The sequence below is a fragment of the Accipiter gentilis genome, chromosome 8, assembly GCF_929443795.1.
Source record: "Accipiter gentilis chromosome 8, bAccGen1.1, whole genome shotgun sequence".
In the NCBI taxonomy this organism is placed as follows: Eukaryota; Metazoa; Chordata; class Aves; order Accipitriformes; family Accipitridae; genus Astur; species Astur gentilis.
Window position 1 is genome coordinate 2,124,668 of NC_064887.1, and position 21,347 is coordinate 2,146,014.

Below are 21,347 nucleotides of genomic sequence, written 5' to 3' on the forward strand. Positions count from 1 at the left end.
TCCAAGCCCGCGCTGTGGCTTGATAAGGACGGACAGGACTTCGTGCGGGAACGAGGAAGGTGATGCCCGTGAGAAAGCTTTTCCGACTAGTGGTTTTTGGCCGGCCTAAAAGGACATCCTAGATGGGGGAAAGTTGCTCCTGGCTTTTAAAGTCGGTCTGTCCTTCCTGCAGCCCGGTGCGAGCCGTGCCTGGGATCGGCCCCTGCTTCTCCCGCACCCCTTCGCCGGGAGCGGGGCAGCAGCGGGGACACCGGCGAGGCAGGAAAAAGAAAGGAAAGTTTGGGCAAAGAGTTTGCTTTCTCCCTGCGAGGGGAGAGGGTGAGGGCGAGCGTGCCGGGGCGAGCAGCAGCTCGCGCCCACGGGGCCACGACGCCCCGTTTCACGCCTGGGGCCGCAGGGGTTGGCCGTGCCCCGGCAGGTCTGGACGTGGCAGGGAGATAATTGGGGATAAAGCTGGCCAAAAAGGGGCCCTTTCCTCTGCAAACACCGTGGCCAAGGGCAAGAAACGTCCCGCAGCTGCCTCCCATCGGGTTGACCCTAAAGTGCTGCGGCGGGGGCTCACCCCAAACCGCCCCTGCACCCACCCTGCGAGACCCCATGCCCACCCTCCGTCTCCTCACCCCCCCCACACCACCCCCCCCCACTCTCTGCTGCATTTCGGCTCCCCCCTCTCCCGGGGACAGGGACCCCCCCACCCGCCGTGTCCCCGCCGTGAGCCCCCCACGCCGGCACAGCCGCGGCCCCACGGCGGTCGGCGTTGCCGGAGGAAAACCGCCGTGCCGGGTGGGAAGCGGCTCCCCGGCTGCGAGCGGGACGCGTGGGTGGTGGGACGCAGATACCAGAGCGGTGACGGCTTTAGGTGTATGTGTTAGTTCTTGTCTTCCAGCAAAATCCTAAACAATGCCGGTTTTTTCTGGTGTAACCTATAGGGTGGTGTGGGGTTGTGGGTTTTTTTCGAGCTGCCTTATTTTGGGGGTTTTTCTACTTGGCAGAAGGTGGCTCAGATGGACCCCCCCAATCCCGTCCCTCCGCTCGGAAAAGGGCACGCGCTGCAGCGTGTTTCAGGACGCGTCCCCTCGTCCCTGCAATAAACCCCCGTGCCCCAGTGCCCCCCCATGCCGGACCCCGGTGCAATGCCTTGCCGCCCCCGAAGCCAGACTGCTATGTGACCCCCCCCCCCCGTACCGTGCCCCCCCAAACCCAACCCCTGTGCGATACCCCCCGTGCCCCCCCATACCCAACCCCTGTGCGACACCCCCTGTGCCCCCATACCCAACCCCTGTGCAATACCCCCTGTGCCCCCATACCCAACCCCTGTGCGATACCCCCTGTGCCCCCATACCCAACCCCTGTGCGACACCCCCTGTGCCCCCATACCCAACCCCTGTGCAATACCCCCTGTGCCCCCATACCCAACCCCTGTGCGATACCCCCCGTGCCCCCCCCCATACCCAACCCCTGTGCGATACCCCCCCGTGCCCCCCCCATACCCAACCCCTGTGCGACACCCCCCGTGCCCCCCCCATACCAGACCCCTGTGCTATGCCCCCCCCGGTGCAATGCCCCCCCATACCACATCCCTGTGCACTTCCCCCTCCCCAGCCCCCTGTGCTATGCCCCCCCCTACGACCCCTGTGCAAATTCCTCGCCCCCCCATACCCAACCCCTGCACGATCCCCCCCCCGTGCCCTCTCACCCCAGACCCCTGTGCTATGCCCCCGACTTGCAATGCCCCCCCACGCCCCCTGTGCACCTCCTCGCCCCCCCCCCGCCTCCTCCCTGCGCGACAAATCCCCCATTTACCTCTGCCCCCCCCACCCCCTCGCAAATCCCTCGCCCCCCGCCCGATCCTCCCACCCCCCCCCCCAACTCCCCTCTTCCCGCGCCCGCCTCCCCCCGGTTCCCGCGCCCGCCCTCCCGCGCCCCGCCCCCGGCCCCGCCCCCGCGGCGGCCCCGCCCCCCGCAGCCATGTCGTCGCCGTCGGCGGCGCGCAGACGCCCGGCGGCCGGGGCCGAGGGGGGAGCCCCCGCCGGAGCCCCCGCGCCCGGCGATGCGGAGCCGGGGATGGCGGCGCCGGGCTTCACGCTCTGCCTCAAGCTGCTGGCGGCGGCCTTCTACGGGCTCAGCTCCTTCCTCATCGTCGTCGTCAACAAGAGCGTCCTCACCACCTACGGGTACGGCCTAGCGCCCGGGAACACACACACACCCCCCCCCCCCATCCCCATCCCCTTGGGGGGGGGGCTCTGCATCACCCCCCCTCCAGCAGGCAGCCGTCCCTTGGGGTGCTGTGCGCCCCTGCACCCCAAATCCTCGAGGGCCGGGCACCCCTATACACCCCCCCCCCCCCCCCCCCCGTCTTGGGGTCGTGGGCACCCTGTGTTTGCTGCCCCCCCCGCACACCCCTCCTTTCCCACCCCCGGTATGCACGACCCCCCCCCCCCCTTGGGGTCTTTGGCACCCTGTGTTTGCACCCCCTCTCCTTTCCCACCCCCCCACCCCCCCCCTTTTCTTTCCCATGGGCACCCCCTGCACGGCTGGGCATTGCCCCCCCCCCCCCCCCCCCCCCCCCAAATATGGCTCTGCAGGTTTGGGGGGCTGGGGGCCGCTGCTATCCCCCTCCCCGTGCAGACAGCGTGGGAGGGGGGGTGCGTGGCTGCTGGGACCCCCCCCCCCCCCCCCCCCCGAGATGTGGGTGCCCCCCCACTGATGTCTGCTCTCTACCCACAGGTTCCCCTCCTCGCTGTGCGTGGGGCTGGGCCAGGTGAGTGGGGTCTCCCCGTGTGTCCCCCCCACCTCCTTCCCCTCTGACCCCCCCACCCCCCAATGTGGGGGCCGTCGAGCTGACCCCCCCACTCTCTTGCAGATGCTGGCCACGGTGGCGGTGCTCTGGGCGGGCAAGGCGCTGCGGGTGCTCAAGTTCCCCGACCTCGACAGACACGTCCCCCGGCGGGTAAGCCCCCCCAAATGCTCCCCGGGCACCTCTCCTGCACCCTGAGACCGGGCGGTGGTCTCTGCCCCCCCCAAAAAGCCGGCGGCCGTTGCCCCACGGGAACCCGCGGCCACGGGGCGGCTGGCGTGCGTGGACGTTTCCGTCGCGGGGTGGAAATAATTTAATATCTGTTTATAAAAGGGGGGTGCTGCCGGGGAGCTCCCTGGCTTTCTCCGGTCGCTCATGCAGCGTGTTATCCCTCTTGTAATTTTCTAGACGTTTCCTCTACCTCTTCTGTATTTCGGGAACCAAATCACAGGACTGTTCAGCACCAAGAAACTGAAGTATGGATAGCTTTTTCTCTACCGGGAGGGGGGGGGGGGATTATACAGCGGGGTCGTTTGTGGGGGGGCCGGTGTTCGTGGGGAGCTGCTCCTGGGCACTAAGGCTTTGCGGGGGTGTGGGTGACCCGAGCGGGAGCCGCTCGGAGCGATACGATTCCTTCTCTGCCCACGCTAAAATAAGCCACGTGCGTAATTCCAAATGCTTTCCCCCAGCCAGCGGGTAGGGAGGGACGCGGGTCTGGCCCTCGCCCGCCGTGGGTGAGGGTCGGGGGTCCCCCACCCTGACGAGGTCTGACGTGAGCGATGCCTTTTTCGGGTGCGGGAGGAATGCCGTTTCCGTAAGGAAATCGGCAGGCTCGCCGACGGCTCTGTTCTCCGGAGCCCTTATCCCGGCACCCGCTCGGGGCGTTGCTCTGTGGGTGGCCCCGGAGCTGCGTTTCGGCTCTTTCACCCTGCCGAACCCTTTCCCTCGCAGCCTGCCGATGTTCACCGTCCTGCGAAGGTTTTCCATCCTGTTTACAATGTTTGCCGAAGGATTCTTGCTCAAGTGAGTCTTCCCAGCGCCTTCTCCCCGGGGCTGCCAGTGACAGATACCGGTTAGAGTTACAAAAGTCCGAAGGCGTCGGGACGGCGCGCGGCGTGTCCGTGAGCTTTTTGTGCGTCGGGGATGCGTGCGGTCAGGGGTTTTGGCTCTGAAGTTGGGTTTTGGGAACGAGGGTGGGCGGGGGAAGCGGATACGTTTTTCCCCGCTGCCGCTCCGCGTGCCTGGAGGGAGCTGGGCGAGACGAGGTGCCACGCGTGGCTGCCAGGCGCGGAGAAGAAGATGGATGCGCTCCGTCTCCGCTTGCGGCTGCCCGGCGCGGTTTTGGAAGCGGAGGGGGTTGTGCCTGTCCGCCTAACGGCTTTCCTCCGCCCGGGTGCCTGCAGAGACCCCAAAAAACGGCTCACGCCGTGTGCCGACAACCCCCTCCCGCGGGGCTGGTCCGGTCCCCCCGCGGCGCCGAGCCCTTTTCTGCCATCGGCAGAGTCGTAGCGCTCCATAAACTTGCACCTCATGGATGCCAAGTTTGTGGCTTTTTGGCTGTTGTTTTTTAAATGACAGAGGTAAGTGCCTAAAAATGTCTTGCTTTTACTCGCTGCTTTTCCACGGCTTGGTTTGCTTGGGGTTTTCTTCCCCTGCCCTGTGTGTGCCAGGAGGGAAGGCTTCTCCCCGCCCTTCTCCAAAGTGCTGGCGATGCCTCAGTGAAGACTGAGCTTTGGGTGACGGCGGTGTCCTCCTGCCTCTCTTTTGCAGGAAGAAGTTTTCTTGGAGTGTTCAGATGACAGTATTTGCTATGATCATCGGTGCGTTCGTAGCTGCTAGGTGAGCTCCCGGTTTGCCGTCCCCTCTCCCGTGTCTCCCGAAGGGTCCCTGCGTGGGCCCGCCAGCAGAGCGGAGGTGAACCAAGGACCACGCCATGTCCCAAGAAGAGAGAGTAAACGCTGACTTTTTTTTTACCCTCAGACGTGCTCTCTAGTAGGAAAGAATGTTTCACTGACCCAAATCCCAGCCTCTCCTCCCATGATTAACTTTTTCTGACAACTTACTGGCTAAAGACAAGGTGGAAGGAATCTTGCAAGTGTTACGCTTTGCACAGCTTAAAACTTTAACTTGGGTTTTTTTTTTCTTTTCCCAGTGCTGACTTGGCATTCGATCTGGAAGGATATATTTTTATCCTTATTAACGATGCCTTAACAGCTGCAAACGGTGCCTATGTGAAACAGAAGCTGGATTCAAAGGTAGGCTGACCTTCGGCTTCGTTCTGGGCATTGCGGCGTCGCGCTTGCTTTGGCAGCAACTTGCACCTGAGAGGGCAAAGGGGCGAGACTCACCCGGTGCTACCCCATCCCGCTGTCCAGAAGGTTTGGCAATGCCGCTGTCCCGCTCTCGCGGTGCCAGCGTTGCCAAAGAGCGCTGGCTGGAGCCGTGTCCCCATGCCGGTTACGACCGTAGTGCCTTGCGACAGCGAAGAAATGGTGTTTTGATTGATGGTGACTGTAAAGCCTATTGCAGGCTCGTTACCCGAGTCTGGTTTATAGATACAAATACACACACACACGTATATTAACATAAATATTTAAAACCATAAAATTATAAATATAAAAAAAACCCCCACAACACTCCACCCTCTGACTCTTCTGTCTCTGAGAATCCCCCATGGATTTAGCGCACAAGACCCAGTCTTCAGTAGCAATATGAATAAGGTTTTATGTTCCTGTTTGGAACCAACTTGAATACACAGATGTTTCTTATTTCTAGGAGCTGGGAAAATACGGTCTGCTATATTACAATGCACTGTTTATGATCCTTCCCACCTTGACCATTGCCTACTTCACCGGAGACGCGCAGAAGGTAGGATTCCTGCCCCCAAAAGCAATATCTTTATTGGCACAATACCTTCTGGGCAAAATGGGTTGCTTAGAAGAACGTTTTACTGTTCGTTACAACGCACTTTTCCGTAACTTAGCCTTCTTACGTAAAATGGGACATACTCACAAATGTGAAACTGCAAAGTAGTTCATTATCCCCAGTTTGCAAACACAAACTCCGCAGTGTCTGAGGGAGGAGGAGGGTAGGGCAAAGGGTGGTAGAGGAACTACCCCAAAACCACGTAAACAGAAACTAACTGTAAGTCTTACGTTGGACTTTAAATCCACAGAGTTGCTCCATTCAGGCATTTTCGTAATGCTTGAGGAATGGGGAAGTATGAGAGCAATAAGTGAAACTAAATATTATTTAAAACAAAGAAGTCGAGTATTTTTAGAATTAATGAGTTTCTTCAAAATTCTTTCTGTCCTTCCTTCTTGCTGGGGCAGTTTTTATGTTGACTCGCTCTGAGGGCCAGTTTGCCCGTCCTACCCCATCAGGGCGTGATGTGATTTACGTGCAGTTCCGTATACGTGATATTTATATTGTAGTGGGATGATGTTGATGATGGTTATTATTGTAGACACTTACGTGCAGCTATACTCGGCTCTCCCGAGCAAGAGCGCTCGCTTTTCACGCCTGCGTGAATGGCATCCCCCTCCACGGGCAGGGAAGGCAAATGTCGAAGGCCGGCGGTGTTGCCCCCCCCCCCGACCCCCGTGGGTGACAGCAGTGGGTGCTGGTGGCCCCAGCAGACGCCCCTGTTGTCCCCTGTCCCCCCTCCAGTTGCACCCCGGCAGGGAGAGCCTGGTGGTTTGTTTTTTTTTTTTTCTCATTAGGAGCTTAATGCCCTGATGATGAACCCCGGTAAGCAGTCGCTAAGATAATGAGCTGCGATTAGCGAGGAGAAGTGGTTGTATGGGGTGAAGGTAGCCCAGACCCTGCCCTTCATAAAGGGCGACTCAGTGGGATATATTTGGGGATAAAGCGCTCATTTATAAGCAGGAGCTGGCAGACGGGGAGCAAAATGTTGCTCTGTGCTGCACTGTGCAGCCTCTGTTCAGCCTGTGGAGAAATAGCTTTTTTTTTCTTTTTTCTTTTTTTTTTCTCCTTTTTTTCCCTAAATAAACTTCTTTTTCCTCGGCCGAGCTCCTGGCAGCCGGAGGCAGACAAAGATGCGCTCTGTTGGGGCTGCTGCCAGGAAACTCCACGTTTGCAGCCTGATGAAAAACCCTCTTGTGAAGGGCGTGCAGCTGAACGTGTCTCGCGTGGGGACGGCTGCCGGGGCAGGGGATGGGGGGGCTGCGTCGTGGGGGGCCGTGCTGGGGAGGGGGGGGGGGGGGGGGGTCTTTGCATAGGAAAGCCTCCCACCACACCGGTGCGTGTGGATGCGTTAAATCTTGTAGTTCGTTAACAAGCATCGGAGGTAACGAGGCTTTGCGAGAGGCAGGAAGGGGCGTGCTGGTGGTGGTGAGCAAAGCCCTGCAAATAATTCCCGGGGGGGTAAAGGGGATGGGTTGCCTGCAGTAGGGCTGGATTTCGTGTCCCTGTTAGCTGGAAGGCACTGTCCCGCTGCCTGGCAGGATCCCCGTGGGCTCGGCAGCCCTTCCCTCCCCTGTGCCAGTCCCTGCCCCGCTGGGAGGGGAGGTGGGGGGCACCAGCCTTTACCCTGAGATGGGGGGCACCAGCCATTACCCGGTTCTACCTTTGCTTCTTCACCATGTCGCTGACCGGCTGAGGTTGGCAGGGATCTCTGGAGCTCACCTGGCTCAGCTCCCGGGAGCAGGGGGCCCAGGACCGTGTCCAGACGGGTTCCAAGTTATCTCCAAGGATGGAGACTCCACCACCGTGGCCTCTGGTCCTGGCACCGGGCACCGCTGGAAGAGCCTGGCTCCCTCCTCTCGGCACCCTCCCCGCAGGTGTTTATCCACATGGATGAGATCCCCCTGAGCCTGCTCTGCTCCAGGCTGAGCAGTCCCAGCTCTCCCAGCCTCTCCTCGTGGGAGAGATGCTCCCATCCCTTCATTTTGGTGGCCTTTTGCTGGACTCTCCAGTATGTCCGTGTCTCTCTTGCCCTGGGGAGCCCAGCACCAGACCCAGCACCGGTGCTGAGCAGAGGGGAAGGATGACTTCCCTCGATGCTTTGTCCGATGCAGCCCAGGACACCGTTCCCCTCCTTTGCAGCAAGGTGACGTTCCCGGCTCATGGTCAACCTGGTGTCCACCAGGACCCCAGGGCTGTTCTGCAGAGCTGCTTCCCACCCAGCTGGCCCCAGCACGTCCCAGTACAGGGGCTTGTTTTTCCCCAGGGGCAGGACATCACGCTTCTTGTCGAGCTGCGTGGGATTCCTTCTGACCCCGTGTCCCCATCCTGGCCGGCAGCAACACCCTCTGGCCTCCCCCCCTCTCCCCACAACCCATCTCCTGCTGCTGGAGCTTTGTCCTCGGAGTCATTCCCCAGACCTGCAGCTGGCAAAAACGTATTCAGGTGCATGGAGTGTAACTTTAAAACAAACAGAAAAAAGCCCTACCGTGAGATCCAGACTTCCTTTAGCCATCTCTGGAGGTTAAATCCCCCTGGGACGTGCTGCCCAAGCGTTGCAGTTTGCAGTGGAGGAATTACAAGGAGGGCAATTCTGGACAACAACCAGCCGGGAAGTGCCTTTCCTGGTTCCTCCTGCTTGTAGGACTGTTATTCACCGCTTCTTCCAGGAGGAGTGTGCTGGGTGCTGCCGCGGGCTGGAGGTGATGCTGATGTGGACAACCAGCCTTCCCGCAGCCCCAGGATGTCACGCCGGGCTGTTCTGTTTTGGTTTTTTCCTGCTGTGACATGAAAGCCAACGTCAGGGGTTTGTTTCTTGCAGGCAATGGAGTACCAGGGCTGGGCAGACACGCTCTTCGTCGTGCAGTTTACGCTGTCGTGCGTCATGGGGTAAGGACGTACGCTGCTGCGGTGGGTGCTGCCTGCCTGCGGGCTGGGGGGGCAGCCGTAACCGGTGATGGGGTGGGGGTCTTCTAGAAGGAGCGTATTTTGGTGGTCCGAGCTCTTATGGGTTAAAAAAAAAAATAAATATATATATATAAATCTTTGGTCCTGATAGGGACACTATTTCTGGGAGCTAGGGCAGGTGGAAATAATTTCCTATCCTGCTTCAGTGCAGGTTTAGCCAAAAAAGCGGCGGTATAAATACCGCTCTGGAAAAGAGGGGAAGAGATGCAGAGATGAATGGCAATGCCCAAAGCGTGTCCTGGAGCTTGATGTCGGCTCTTCCTTCTGCAGGTTTATTTTGATGTACTCCACGGTTCTTTGCACTCAGTATAATTCTGCTCTTACAACTACAATAGTTGGCTGCATTAAGGTAAGGGTCTCTCTCGGCTCCCAGGGCTGCCGTCGGGCGAGCGTTGCAGCAATCGTTGCGTGGGGCTCGTATTAAACGATGGCTTTGGCCATTGGCACGGGCACCCCCCCGCTGCCTTCCCGGGACGCGGAGCAGGGTGCTGCCTGCCTGCGGGAGTTATTCCAGCAAAAGCCGTCAACAGCACCGTGCATCCCCCGGCTCTGCCCGCATAGGCAGCGGTGTCTGCATCGGCACGGAAAGGGCAGGACAGAGGCTCCGGGGGCTTTTGCTGCGCGCTGCTTGGAGGGGAGAAAGCTCCAATGGGATTTTTTTTTTAATTTTTTTTTCTGCTGTCTGGATTAGAGGGATACTCTGTGCATGTTTGCACGGCAAGCAGCCATGCATGGCACTGACTGCGGTTAGTGCGTTTAGCTTCCCCAGGGCTAATGAAGGGCAAAGCATCCAGAAACAGCCGCGATCCTCTGGGTCACCTCGGCCCAATGAGCCAGTTGCAAAAATACGACGGGCGCTCCTGGGCGATTTTCCAGCTTCAGTGCTGGTCTCGCGATGAGGGAGAGCATCGCAGCCCGGCGGCTGTGCTGCCCCAGCAGTCGAAGCCTCTGTTCAGGAGCATTTCTCAGCAGCTCTGAAACCAACCGCTTTGAATCCAGTATTATCGCCGCTTGCCTGTTTCACACTGCCTGCATCTGGGATTTCCCCATTTCCGTGTTGCTTTAATGCATAGAGCATACGCTTGTCTTGGGCTATACGGAAACTTACGCTCTTGTTGCTAAAATCTTTTTCCTTTGCAGAATATTTTAATAACCTATATTGGGATGTTTTTTGGAGGAGACTATATTTTTACATGGACGAACTTCATTGGTTTAAATATCAGGTGAGAACATCGGGCCTTTGCAGTTTTTATTTAACATTTGCAAGTGAAAATTGCCGTGAAACTGAAATGGTTTGACTGGCTCAATGCTTCTTTAAACAAACAAACAAAAAAAAACCCCCGCAAAACCCCCCATGGAATTGGTATTCGTGCCGCAGCAGAGGAGCCAGCTCGGCGCTGACCCGCGTCTCGCAGCCTGCGGCACCGCTCAGTCCCTGCTTACAGCTGGGCTGTGGGGAGCTCCCAAACAGACTGGGGTTGTTTTAAAGCCAGGAGAACGTGCAAGCATATTTTAGCAGCAAACTTAAGTTGTTCTCAGAGTTGTGTGTCTGAATCATATAATTAAGGTAGCAAAAGTAGTATTTTTTTGGTTTATTTCACCTGGTATTTTAGCACAGCTTTTGGAAAATTCTCCTTTCTGGTCTGGGGTATATTTCTGTATCATGAAAAATCTCCCTGTTCTCCCTGTGTCCTTCAGCAGGATCCCTTCAGTGATGGAGCGGGTCCAGCACGTGGCTAGGGACTTGGGCTAGCAAGCATTTGGGTACAAATTAAACAAAATACCCAATCTTAGGAGGAAGTTTTCTTGCAAATTGATGCTTGCAGCGGATCCTTGACCGTTGGCGTACCCACGGTTTTGACTTTTTTTCTTTGGCAACTGGAGTTTGTAGCTGCCTGGGGCAGGTCTATATAACTCATAAACGTGCTGGTGTAAAAGGCAGCATCTCCTCCGGGCTGCTGGTGGCAGGTTTGCGTTGTGCAGTGCAGGAGAGAGCCAGCCATCGAACGTGCTGTCGTTTCTGTGGCTCTGAGCTGGGATCTCTCATTCTCGTACCCAACCCTGTTTTGCAGTATTGCTGGAAGCCTGGTGTATTCCTACATCACTTTTACGGAGGAGCAAATGAGCAAGCAGTCTGAAGCTGGCATCAAGATGGATATTAAAGGAAAAAGCTCTGTGTGACCAGGGAGAGGCTTTTTTTGGAAGCAACCTATTTCTGTTCAGCTGATCATGGGCAGAATGCGGGAAGGAATCCAGGGTGTCTGCCATGGAGTAACGGTGATGCTCTTAATTTGCACAACCTAGATTGCTGCCTTTACAAATTATTGGGAAGATAACTGACTGCACGGTGAAGAATACATCTAATTAAGTCTGATCGTGAGGAATTAATGGGTTTCTAATCACGCTGAGATTTGGCAGTAGAGATTGGCACAGGCAGCGTACATGTTTGAATCGTGGAGGACTGTGCCAGCTCGGAGGGCCGTACCCCGAGCATCCTTGGCTGTCTGGGATGGGTGCTGGAGCTGGCTCTGCTCCGTGCCTCCCCCAGCCTGGTCCCTCCGGTGAGACCGTGGTACCCAGCACGGATCCGGCCCCAAGGGGCAGGTGAACCCCTCCGCTCCCCAAGGGAGAGGAGCTGCGGTGTCGCAGCCCATGCGAGGCGAGCGCTGGTATTCCCCCAGCAAAGCTGCTTCTGCAGGATGCTCCTGGTCTGGGCCAAAACCTCTGTTGAATGCTCAGTGCTCTCTGAACTCACAGTTTTTAATTGGGTTTTGGGTGGGGTTTTTTGTTTTTGTTCTGTTTGTTAACCCACTTTTAAAGCTGGGTTTACCTGCCTTGGTTTCTGAGAGCCCTGCAAATATTCATCCCTCTCCTTCCCACCCCAGGTTGCTTTTACGAGGCTCAGGGATGTTCCCAAGGTGAAGGTTTTACCTGCCACTGGTGAGCTTGGCAGGGCCGGCAGCATCCTTCAAACCTCCCCAGGGTCAGAAACCTTTGCATTTGGAAAAGCTGCTGGCCGTGCCAGGGCTGGCCCTGGTGCAGGGACCCTTGCAGGGCACTTTGCATCCAACGGGGAGTAGCTGCAGGGTGGGCAGGAGAGCTGACGTTGTCCCACCTGGCATGCAGCGCCTCCTCAATCCAGAAAATCCACTGCAAAGGCTGCGGCTCCTGCCCCTGCAACCCCCTTCCCACCCATCAGCACAGTGCATGTGTCTGGGAGAGACACAGGGACTTCAATCATGGTGTTTTGGCAAGTCGATGGGAAACTCGGGGGGGGCTGGTGGCTCTGCAGGTGCTCCTGCTTGTCCCTGCGAGCACGCGTGGCGTGTGCCCACGCAGCAGCACCGGCACTTCGGCTCTGGCCAAGCCCTGTCCCGCAGTATGGTTTTTGATGTAGTAATCCTTTGGTTTGTGACCCATTAAAAGAATGGGATTTTTAATATGTCAGGCAGTGTTAACTGATTATTTTTTTTTAAAGGTTGTCTTAACACAGCACTTCTTTTTAGGTCTTTTTTGGATTGTCTTTTGGTTTAAAAAGAATTGTTTATAATCTTGGTTAAAAAAAAATTTTGGTAAAACTGTATGAGGTTTTCTTGTATACATTCCTTTGGTAACCAGGAAAATAGCGTCTATAGACAACGTAATTTGTTTCTGGAAGATAGTTGCTGAAAATGTAACTGCTGTTTGGCGAAGCTGCATTTATTGGCGTGCTTACCATTGAAGTTTTTATATGTGACTGAGAATTTCTCTGAACAGTGCTGGTAAAGATGCAGAGCGAGTCTGCCAGCCCCTGCACTACTGCCTGCTCCAAAATCCCATCCCTGGAGTCATTCCGGTCAGGCGTGCCAGAGCTGATGGTTCTGTACTGGAGCTGGGGGTCTTCCCGTCTCTCCCTTTTGGGGTCAGTAGGATGCAGAATGTGCATAGTGGGGGATTGGTGTGGTTACTGCATCTGTAAGGTGTGTGGCAGCACAGAGGGCTGAGTCAGTGCGTCCCTGAGCAAGGAGCAGCCCTTCAGTGGGGCTTCCCCCCCCCCCTCGTGTGGAATTGGAGAAAGAAAAAAAAAAAAGTTCCCCAGTCATTCTTATTGCTTCCTCCATTTCAGTAAGACCTCAGATTTGTAGTTGGCTGCAGAGCTCTTCTTTTTATAAGGAAAGATGATAAATGCTTATAAGGAAAGATGATAAATCCTTCCTGCTGTGCAGAAGACCCAGAGCTACTCGCACATCAGCTCCAGGTGGGGTTACTGGTCCCTGCACTGGTTCCCAGCAGCAGGGTGGTGCTGGGGCTGGCAGACCCCTGTCCTCTTGCCCTGGTCCCTGCAGCCCCTTCCAGTGCGTGATTTCACGGGTGCTGTACTGCACCAAACCCCTGTCCTTCAGCCAGGCCTGTGCATTCCTCTCGCTTGCTTCAACAGAAATATTTGCCAATCACTTTTTGCCACGTTTGCTTGTAACTTTGCTGTGCTGAGGTGCTTGCAGTCAGGATGTCAATTCTGTCAAAGGTTTTGATTTTTATTTTTTAAATCTACTGGTTAGATTTCTTGTCCAAACGGTAAAATGTTTTTAAAGCTTATTTTGTTTGTAACTGGGCACACTTCAGTGCCAGGGTCTGGATGGTATTGTATACACTGGGAAAGCGAACAGAGTTCCTATGACAGTATTTTCTATGCTATTAATAGACTAAAAGTTTTTCTATATAGAATCTATTTACAAAATGACTGTTTTAGTGATTAAAAGAGTGACCTTTTTATTTGAATGTATGGCAGGCTTTATATGTCAGTCAGCGGATGATAGCAAAAAGAATTTTATGATGTGCCTATGTATTTTTGTACTGGCTTCAAATAAACCGATGACCTTCCCTCCTACCCTGCCTGCTCTTGCCTTCTGCCAGGAGCTGGCCCTTGCCTCCCTGCAAGAAAAGGCTGGAGACAATGCAAGATGCTGAGACTGTGTCCTCTGGTATGTGTAGAGGAAGTTGGGGGGAGTGAGGGAGGGCTTTTGGGTTTTTAGCTTTAAATATTTGAGGATGGGAAGAGGAAAATTAATGGGGGGGGGAAAAAAAAAAACCCAAAAAATAACCAAACAAACATAGTGCCTTGCTAAAATCAGTCCCTTTTCCTTCTCCCCAGCTAGCCAGAGCTGATGTGTTCTATGGGGATGGAGCACTTCACAAGGTGCTTAATGCTCCTACTCAAAAAATTCTGCTACCAGGGGGATGGGGTCTTCACATCCTCTGTAAGTGGAAATACTCTACCCCCTGTTTTGAGAAAAAACAAACTCAGGAATTTTTTATGCAGACAGTATGTTTAAAAAAAATACTTTAATAAGCTTTTTGAGTTGCAGACAGGGAGCAGGGATAAGAGAAGGGACTTATTAATAGTGCAAATTTACTATGTGTGGAAAAATGTATAAAACTAATTTGTAAATTTTGTGTATGTGTGGTTGTTTTTTAACATCATGTTTAACCTTTTAGAAAGCCCAACACCCAGTTATTCTGTTGAACTGGATTCCCCGTTGAGGCTGCAGTCTTAAAGCACTTCATGAATCCAGGCCACCCATTCCAGCTGAACCCATCGTGCTAGTGCTTGAAGAAGTGTCACATGCAAGTTGTGATCTTTCTTTTCAACACAGTTTGGAAACATGTTCAGACCCTTCTGGGCTCCAAACTGCAGGGAAGGCTTTTTAAATGAAATCAAAGTTACAATATTTCTAGAATTTTAAATAGCTTTAGTAGTGCAATGACTTATCAAGTTAGAGTGGCTGCATTTTGAAGAACACGAACAAAGTATTGTATAAAACACCAGCATAAACAAAATGTAAATTATAATTAAATATTCTTAAAGTCTAGCTGAGCATTACATATTTGTCGATTATGGAATGTCAGGTCTCCTCTATGTATCACCAAAAAAAGGTAAGATAAAAAACAAAGCAACGTTCCTGAAAATATACACAGTGCTGTATTTCACACACAAGCCTGAGACAATTTACTTACAAACTTTCCTATAAATTTTTGGAAGTATTTCCAACTTGCAAACAAAAATGCATAAAAATAAAATTGAAAATAGGACTCTAGTTACAAAGACTCTTAGAAGCACTGCACTACCCTCAGTCTGAAACCGTCTCAAGACCATCTTTCTTTGATATAAGGCTGTGATACTTTGGGTTTCCGTTAATAAACCAGATTGTGAAGTTAACAGCAACCTCTTACTAAAGCAATCACTTAATTGATTAATGCAGGCCATATGTTAACAAACCTTACTCAGGTGCCTCTCCATGTGAATTGCTGTCTAATTCTAGGCTGATGTCAACTTCTGCACGTCAGCTGCACCAGTTAGAAGGGATCATTCACAACACTTCTGGGAACAGCAGGTTAATACACTCCAGTAACTCATCATGGCGATGGAGCCAGGCTGGATCCAGAGGATTTGGCTCATTAATGACCATAAAGTCCAAGTACATGTAGTTGAACAAGAAAACAAAACAAACAAAACCCTTAGCAGTTGGGTTTCTTAGGTTGATAACATTAGTTTCAAACCATAGGACTGTACATTGAAAACTGGAATCATAAAGACTTGTGAACTTTAAGTAAAAATAACCAATAATTAATAATTAACAACACACCTGTAAGCCACAGGAAGAGGACACAAGATAGGAAATTATACAAATAATGAACAATTTTTCCTGTTTTCAATACAGCAGACATATAGCTGTGGCTTGGGGGAAAAAAAAAAAAAAAAACAAAGAAAAAAACCAAAACCAAAACAACAAACCAGAACAAAACACCGGTATTAAAAATCTTTCTGTTTCATGGATGTAAACCCTCCTTCAACAACTTTCAAATTACGCTAGTGGGACAGTGAGCATCACCCCCTCCACACGCTTTTATAAAGAATTTTCATTTCTCACACTTGAACTATTTAAAGATTATCCATACCTACTCTCACTTCTCACATGTGAATCTCTATATACTGAATGTATATAATGTGTATACGCTGTACCAAGTATGTGTATGTGATGTTTCTGCTCCCACTGAAATACCCATCCGTGTAAGGTCCACTAGTCTTCAGAAATTCAAGATCAGGCACCAGGTTAGCAGCTGCACATCCACTTCTAACCTGTACAGCCAAAATCACTTGACCCATTTCCTACCCTTCCCATGCTCAGTGAAATGCAGAAGATGACAGATGATAGACTGAAAATAAATCAATGGATAATCTAACACCTGGTCTTGGTAAACAAGGTTTAGTAAACTTAAGCATTTGGCTGACATGAAATTTATCTGAGCTCAAAATAAAATGAGAAAATGTATAACGAAAGCAAGAAAATTTGTGCAACGCAAGCATCATGCTTAAATTTTTAGCATCACTATTTGCCATAAAACAGAAGAAAGAAAAATCATGTTTTCAAAATCAAATTACTTCTAACCATTCTTGATGTTAATTGTTTACTGTTTTCTGAAAAGAAAATAATATGTTGGTGACTAATAAGCATTTTTTTAAGTCAATTGGTTTGGTTTGGGGTTTTTTTGTTGGCTTTTTTTTTTTTAGAAAAGACTTCAGCAAAATAAAATGAAGCTGACATTAGACTTAGGATATCAATTCTCTCATAAAAGTTTACCAACTGTACAAGTTAAGAAAATTATACAAGCTTTTGTTTTAAGAAAGGACAGTTCAGTCAAGACATAGGTACTGTAAAAATCTTTCAAAGGCTACAAAGAAATCTGGAAAAATACAGAATGTATTTCTTTCGCCCAGATAAAGAATATGGAAAGACATCATTGATGTCAACAATTTTACATATACAAACCTGACCTGGTTTATTTATTTACCCTTTAAAACTTCTATATATAAAAATAGTTGTGCTCATAACTTTCAGGATTCATAAGGGTTCCTTAACAATGGGATGACACTTTCTTCTTGCTAGCATGAGTGGAAGTCTCTGTGCCTACTCTGATGCGTGTCTTGGCATTCTGTATTTCATTTGAACTTCCTGCAACATTTGAACCAGCCCCCTGCTTCAAATAGGATGCTTTGTTCACATGTAAAATGCTTAAAATGGTGTATTACACACAGAATTTTCTTTAGCTTGTTAGGCTGGGAGCAGTTTTGCAGAAACTCACTGATTTGTTTCTCAAATACTTTTCAGAGCCTTAGAGTTCTCAGCACTACAGTTGCCAGCTCTGAGAAACAGAATATTCTCCTACTGCTTTTCAGCACTGAAAAAACCCAAATAATCAGATCTTAAGAGCCAACTAGAACGTATTAGAAAAAAAATCTCAGCAGATTGTTTTACGGAACTGGATTTTGTAAGGTAACCCATCAACCCTGAAAATTTTAGACACCCAAAATTTACTCCACGGAATATAATCAGCTCCTAGTATTCAGTCATCCAAAGTTTCTAGTTCTTCAAGCTTCCCATGCGAGTTTGCTTCTTGGAAGAACTCTGAAGAACCTGGACTCTCTTTTCCATTGCTGTTAATTCTTCTTCTTTTTAGAGGTCTTTCATTTTTCTCTTCAAAATCATTTTCGTTTCTTGAAGCTGAATGAGCAAGTTTTGGGTCAATGGAAAGGTTTTCAGTTTCATACCCATTTGTATCCAGATCCGTGTGAGGTGTTTTCTTGCCACTCATAGGTCCATTTACATGCAATCCTTCAATTTTTGCTTCATCTTTATTTGGCATCTCACCTGGCCCATTAGCAGACACCCCTGTGTTACGGAAACATACCATAAGGAAGAGAATAGAAGCATAAGCAGGAACAGAACAATCTGTCAATAAAGCAGAAGTCTAACTAGTCCTACTGAACTAAAAAGCCAATATGGTTCTCCATATCCTCACTGTACGATGAACGAGTGATTTATTTGCATACAAATGACAGACTTATGACAGAGTTTATGGAAGCCCTTACAAACAACAGCAGCCAAGAAAACATCCTGGAATTGCGTGACCGTACAAGCTGCAGGTGGACTGTCCTCACCAGGGCAGCTTCTGTAGCTTCCACTCTATTTTCACAGTCTGATTCAGCCCCCAAGCTCCTCCCTCCTCTTCCTACTGCTTTCACTTCAGCTCCTTCAGAATGGCTGTCCCTTGCTTTGGAGTTTTTTCTCTTTCATGAGTCATTGTGCCCTGGCTCTTCTCCCATTCCTAATTGCCCTTCAGTGCCCCACATCTGGTAAGAATAGCTAACGGTGTTCCTGAGACAAGCACTGGAGAAGCACTAGCATGCTACACAATAGCCCAGTTCCCATCTCAGTTGTTTTAAACATCCTGCACGAACTCCTCACAAAGTTAGCACTACACATCTGCACTAGCACGGGGAAGACAAGAACAGATTAATTACATTTAAAAGGAAGATTCTAGTGGAGATTTACCTTCAGTATGTGACCACTGGCTAAATGCAACTTAAAGAGGCTAACATCTTCAAAAATATATAAAACTAAAATAGGCTTGTTTTTCTCATTTGGCTAGTCATCTGTGGTGATTTGGCAACTCTTGTTTAAGAGGGGCAGGGCACGCACTTACCATTCTGATTACTGTTGCTGGTTGTGCTGTCTTCCCTTTCAGACTGGCTGGTGCTGCTGTTGGAAGTTGTAGGAGGAGGGGACGGAGCTCTACTGGAAGCAGCACTTTCACTTTCATCCAGGAGACGGTCCATATAATCTCTACACAACAGAAACAGCACATTCAGCAATGCCCTTGCTGTGTAAAGGATTGGTGTTATTTGTACAAAAATATTCACCGCACATACTGCAACTGTGACCAATTCACGTTTTGTATCTTTTCAAATGCACAGACTTTTCTTGCGAAGTTAACAACTTTAAGATCTCCTGTATTAAGTGGCCCACGTATGGTTTGCCCACAGCAACCATGTATTTGTTGACCAATCACTGCAGCCAGCTTATATAAATTCAGCCTGTGCTTATGCTAAGTCCCCTAAGATCACGTACAAGCAGAAACTTCAATATGCTGTGATGTTGTGGACTGCATTTTCAAGGTGATGTTCTCAGGCAGGTTCATACTAAGCTCTTGCAATTTGCTGCGGCAGCGATAACATACCATTAAAGTACATAAGTTTTCTGCACATACAACCTCAAAAGGGGTAGAGTTAAAAGCACATGAAAAACTTCAGCGTTAAAGACGTTTCCAGATCTGAAATCTACTACAGTCCTACAATTTAGGTCACTAATAGTAAATCTCTTATGAAAGATTTAAACAAACAAAGCTGGTTGGTAAAGCTCTTGTATGTATGGTATTAGCCTGGATTAGTCCAGAAACAGCATATCCTCACACACAATTACTCTGGAACTGATACTGCACCCTAAATTCCCATACCTATCTGCAAAATCATTCAACAATAGACAAGTACAACCCTTAATGACACTTCTTCTGATCACCATATGCAGTCAACTGCAAAAGAATCAGAAAACGTTTTAAGTGATTAACAACCAAAAATTTGGGCAAAAATGGGGGGGGTGGGGGGAACAACAGATGGAGGAAGAGGGGGAAACAGACAGTCCCTGAAAACTGGTTAAGAAAATCTAGCAGCAATGGGTGCTTTTCTTGTCTGCTTTAACAAAGCCACAGATGGCAACTCTTAATGTCATACTGCAAGTTCACTTCAGTGGTCCAACACACAGTTCTAAAGTGTTTAAAGAAACAACAATATTAAAAAGAAGGATCAACAGAGAAGCCGGAACCAATGAGAAATAAAAATAATAGTAAAAAGACTTGGAAAAAGTCAGCGGAAAGAGTGGGATACTAAAATCATAGCATTGGAATGAAGGGCAGAAGAATATGTTGGCTCACTTGCTCAGATTTGAGGGAAGAGAATACAGTTATGCACAGACATTTCCCTCTTTGCCTAGCAGAGATGTTAATGGGGAAAGGAGCCATGTACACCCAAAAAAGCCCTAGTACAGGGTACTGTGTTGACCAGAATTCTTGCCAAACAGTACACCTCAAGAGTATACTACAGCACGTACCACAAATCCCACCTGAAACTTGTGACTAAGGCCTCTGTACAAAACATGTATCTAAAGTAAAACAAGCATTTAAAACACCTGCATAGTTGCAGAAATGTTACATTTGTGAAACATTTAAACAGAAAACAAACTAAATTAAATAGCTGTTCATTGCAAATTGTTAGCCTTATTCCAAATAAATGTATTTTAGAAATTATGTTATACGCAGTAGTAAGCTTTCCTTACACCTTGGCTGTTTTCCTGCTGCAAATTGGGACTATGGAATCCCTTGGTTGTCATACCATTTCAGATTAGAGCAGTATAAAATAAAGATTTACATCCAACATGTAAAAGGACATAAAATAATGCACATCTTACGTTACACCAGGATGAAGATTGTATTTCTTCTTTCCAAATCGGGTCTGCTGCGCAAAGAAATCATAACGCTCCGATTTCTTCCACATGTAATAAAATGCTACACACTCGCCAACTGATCTCGTTCGTACCTAGGAAATATGTCCCATGCAAATTTTGATGAATTTAAATACATTTTTGGCAAAAAGCTACCATTTAAATCAAAAGGTGTGATATTCAAAGTCAATGCTTCTTTATACAACATAGGAAATAGTGGAAATTATGGACTTGAATGTCAGAGACACAGAAATTGACATGCAAAATTTAATAGGGTTTCTAAGAATACTGAAGGTATCATGAGGTGCTGCAAGCAATGGCTTCAGAAGAAATATTCAAGTCTGTTTCACCAGTCTGTTCGAGACCAGAGTAAGACTCTAAGGATGCAGATCTTCCTCTATGTATCCACAGCAGGATTGCTGGGACTTTTCTGAACTTGGGAGTTCACAGCCACAGTTACAGAGGACTCTAGACTTTAAGAAACCAATTTGGACATATATGTAGTAAAAATTAGAAGCAGTAAATATAGTAATTTGTGAAGGAAATTGAGGATAAGAATTCATTTACAATTACCTTGCTTTAAAAAAAAAAAAAAAGTGAGAACTGCACTTAAAATCAGTGTTTACCTTATTTGCCTGAATCACATGAAAATCCTTGCCATAGACTTTCAGCCCTTGCTCAAAGTTCCTACATTCTTCTTCTGTCCAAACAGATAATTCTTCTATAGCAAGAAAATGCAATAAAGAAAATACTTAACAAAAAAAGCATATGGCCAATGAAAGAAAACTTAAGTGACAGAAAACATACGTGATATTCAAGTTTCTTACACCATCTGCTGACTAAATGAGAACCACCTCCAGAAATTTCACTTACTAGTACAAAAATGAAAATTCTCCCTTCTAGTGAGTAGGTGGGAAATTTGGCTGCCTTAAGTAGCTAGTCAGTAGGGACTGTTATAAATGGTCCCTAACTCCAGACCTGTCGCATGGGGAAATAACCCAGGCAGGAGAAAAAGGAAGGGCTTAGAAACCCAGTCTCACCATTCTGCCCCTAGAACCACAGGAAGCTGGTATCCTTCAAGCCAGGACACAGCACAAAGGAGTTCATGCTACAGACTCAAACTGGTTGCTGGTATTTAGGAGAAGTGGGGGAAAAGGAACAAGGAATGAGATCTTCTTCACTGCTGGCCAGAGCAACAGTGAAGAATAAGCAACTGTGCTGCTCATGCTACTGGGTGGGAAATCTTGGCCCCACAGAAGCCAGAATAAACCCCCAATAACTTTCAG

At 49.8% G+C, this 21,347-nt stretch overlaps 2 protein-coding genes across 7 annotated transcripts in view; one reads left to right on the top strand and one right to left on the bottom strand.

Moving 5' to 3' along the window:
* Window positions 1-1,968: 1,968 nt before the first annotated feature.
* Window positions 1,969-12,732, top strand: SLC35D1 (solute carrier family 35 member D1). The gene is made up of 12 exons (XM_049807377.1): window positions 1,969-2,174; window positions 2,728-2,761; window positions 2,864-2,950; window positions 3,206-3,273; window positions 3,749-3,820; window positions 4,568-4,636; window positions 4,950-5,052; window positions 5,573-5,665; window positions 8,544-8,611; window positions 8,960-9,038; window positions 9,830-9,912; window positions 10,762-12,732. The coding sequence occupies exons 1-12, from the start codon at window positions 1,969-1,971 to the stop codon at window positions 10,868-10,870; spliced, it is 1,071 nt and encodes a 356-aa protein (XP_049663334.1). The 3' UTR covers window positions 10,871-12,732.
* A 1,269-nt stretch (window positions 12,733-14,001) lies between these two features.
* MIER1 (MIER1 transcriptional regulator) overlaps window positions 14,002-21,347 on the bottom strand; it is a 45,869-nt gene continuing 38,523 nt past the window's right edge. For 5 of the 6 annotated variants that reach the window (XM_049807375.1, XM_049807376.1, XM_049807373.1 and 2 more), the window contains 4 exons: window positions 20,688-20,782; window positions 20,029-20,156; window positions 18,212-18,351; window positions 14,002-17,397 (listed from right to left, as the gene is read on the bottom strand). In XM_049807375.1, the coding sequence (XP_049663332.1) occupies window positions 17,072-17,397; window positions 18,212-18,351; window positions 20,029-20,156; window positions 20,688-20,782 (689 nt within the window). In that variant the 3' untranslated portion in view covers window positions 14,002-17,071. The remainder of the gene's footprint in view (window positions 17,398-18,211; window positions 18,352-20,028; window positions 20,157-20,687; window positions 20,783-21,347) is intronic. The other variant, XR_007506892.1, reaches the window with a different exon arrangement.